The sequence below is a fragment of the Galeopterus variegatus genome, unplaced genomic scaffold (assembly GCF_000696425.1).
Source record: "Galeopterus variegatus unplaced genomic scaffold, G_variegatus-3.0.2 Scaffold5122, whole genome shotgun sequence".
In the NCBI taxonomy this organism is placed as follows: Eukaryota; Metazoa; Chordata; class Mammalia; order Dermoptera; family Cynocephalidae; genus Galeopterus; species Galeopterus variegatus.
Genome location: NW_007731233.1, coordinates 45,736 through 47,649, shown reverse-complemented (window position 1 = coordinate 47,649; position 1,914 = coordinate 45,736). Strand labels below are relative to the sequence as shown.

The 1,914-nt window shown below is 56.6% G+C and overlaps 1 protein-coding gene across 1 annotated transcript; it reads left to right on the top strand.

The window, feature by feature from the left end:
* Positions 1-607: 607 nt before the first annotated feature.
* Positions 608-1,908, top strand: GPR12 (G protein-coupled receptor 12). Its single transcript, XM_008588956.1, has one exon. The coding sequence runs from the start codon at positions 714-716 to the stop codon at positions 1,716-1,718; it is 1,005 nt and encodes a 334-aa protein (XP_008587178.1). The 5' UTR covers positions 608-713; the 3' UTR covers positions 1,719-1,908.
* The last annotated feature ends 6 nt before the right edge of the window (positions 1,909-1,914 follow it).

Genomic DNA, 1,914 nt, shown 5'->3' with positions numbered 1-1,914 from the left:
CCGCCAGTCCCCGCCGCGAGGGGAGCGGCGGCCGTGCATGGGCATCTATCTGTCCCTCTGTCTCCACACCCCCGTAGCACTCACCTGCCTTTTGGGCCCTCCCCCACTGGCCCCGCACACGCGGGAGTCTGGGACCCCCTCTTTGTTCCGGTCGGGGGGTGTGTCTGAGCGGGGTGCACGCACGCGAGGGATGTGTTTGGAGGGTGGGAGTTCGGTGGAAATAGGCGATTTAAATATTCCATCGAGGATGGCGGTCCCCGGCTCGCGACCTGGCGCCGCCGCGTGGTTGTCTCGGCGGCAGCCCAGATGTCCCGCAGCGGCTGGGTCCCAGCGTGCAGGATGCGGCGTTCCAGTGTGCATTCCCCGCGCTGTAGCGAGCGCACAGCCGCGGCCCGTGGGCGCCGCCCCGCTCACGCCCGTGGCTTCGAGTCCTGCCCTGTGTTTTCCCCAGTGCCAAACGGTATTTTTGCTGTGGGGGTTAAACCAGCGGGGACTTTGGCTTTTGTTTATTTCACAACAGTTTATAATTCCCGAAGCTTGTGGCATTGGATACTGGTATCTGAGCAGGGGCTGGCTTTCTGTGTGTGTGTGTGTGTGTGTGTGTGTGTGTGTGTGTGTGTGTGTGTGTGTGTGTTGCATGATCTTAGATTGTCATCCTGCTGTATGTAAACATTAAAAAGCCTGTCTTTTCGTTGAAGAGGACAGGGGTTAAAATGAATGAACACCTGAAGGTCAATTTAAGCGGGCTGCCTCGGGATTATTTAGATGCCGGTGCCGCGGAGAACGTCTCGGCTGCTGTGTCCTCCCAGGTTCCTGTTGTAGAGCCAGAGCCCGAGCTGGTGGTCAACCCCTGGGACATTGTCTTGTGTACCTCAGGAACCCTCATCTCCTGTGAAAATGCCATTGTGGTCCTTATCATCTTGCACAACCCCAGCCTGCGAGCACCCATGTTCCTGCTGATAGGCAGCCTGGCTCTGGCAGACCTGCTGGCCGGCATTGGGCTCATCACCAATTTTGTTTTTGCCTACCTGCTTCAGTCAGAAGCCACCAAGCTGGTCACGATCGGACTCATTGTCGCCTCTTTCTCTGCCTCTGTCTGCAGCTTGCTGGCTATCACTGTTGACCGCTACCTCTCGCTGTATTACGCTCTGACGTACCATTCGGAGAGGACGGTCACGTTCACCTATGTCATGCTCGTCATGCTCTGGGGGACCTCCATCTGCCTGGGGCTGCTGCCCATCATGGGCTGGAACTGCCTCCGAGACGAGTCCACCTGCAGCGTGGTCAGACCCCTCACCAAGAACAACGCAGCCATCCTTTCGGTCTCCTTCCTCTTCATGTTTGCACTCATGCTGCAGCTCTACATTCAGATCTGTAAGATCGTGATGAGGCATGCCCATCAGATCGCCCTGCAGCACCACTTCCTGGCCACGTCGCACTACGTGACCACCCGGAAAGGGGTGTCAACCCTGGCTATCATTCTGGGGACCTTTGCTGCTTGCTGGATGCCTTTCACCCTCTATTCCTTGATAGCTGATTACACCTACCCCTCCATCTACACCTACGCCACCCTCCTGCCCGCCACCTACAATTCCATCATCAACCCTGTCATATATGCTTTCAGAAACCAAGAGATCCAGAAAGCCCTGTGCCTCGTCTGCTGCGGCTGCATCCCGCCCAGTCTCTCCCAGAGAGCGCGGTCGCCCAGCGATGTGTAGCAAGCAGCGCTCCCCCTAGGAGGACACTGCCTTTACCAAGCACTTCCACTGCCCGGCCAATGGTTGAGATGCTTCCCTGGCATCCTTAGCACCGGGTTCTCTCTCAAGCCACAGGAGCATTTAGCATTCGTGAAGCAATGACATCGTTTAGATGAGTTAAGTGATTGAACTGAAAATAATGTTAAGTGTTTTCACC

What these genes read in the sequence shown, in the direction of transcription:
- GPR12 (XM_008588956.1), top strand. Translation starts at nt 714, where the DNA reads ATGAATGAACACCTGAAGGTCAATTTAAGCGGGCTGCCTCGGGATTAT.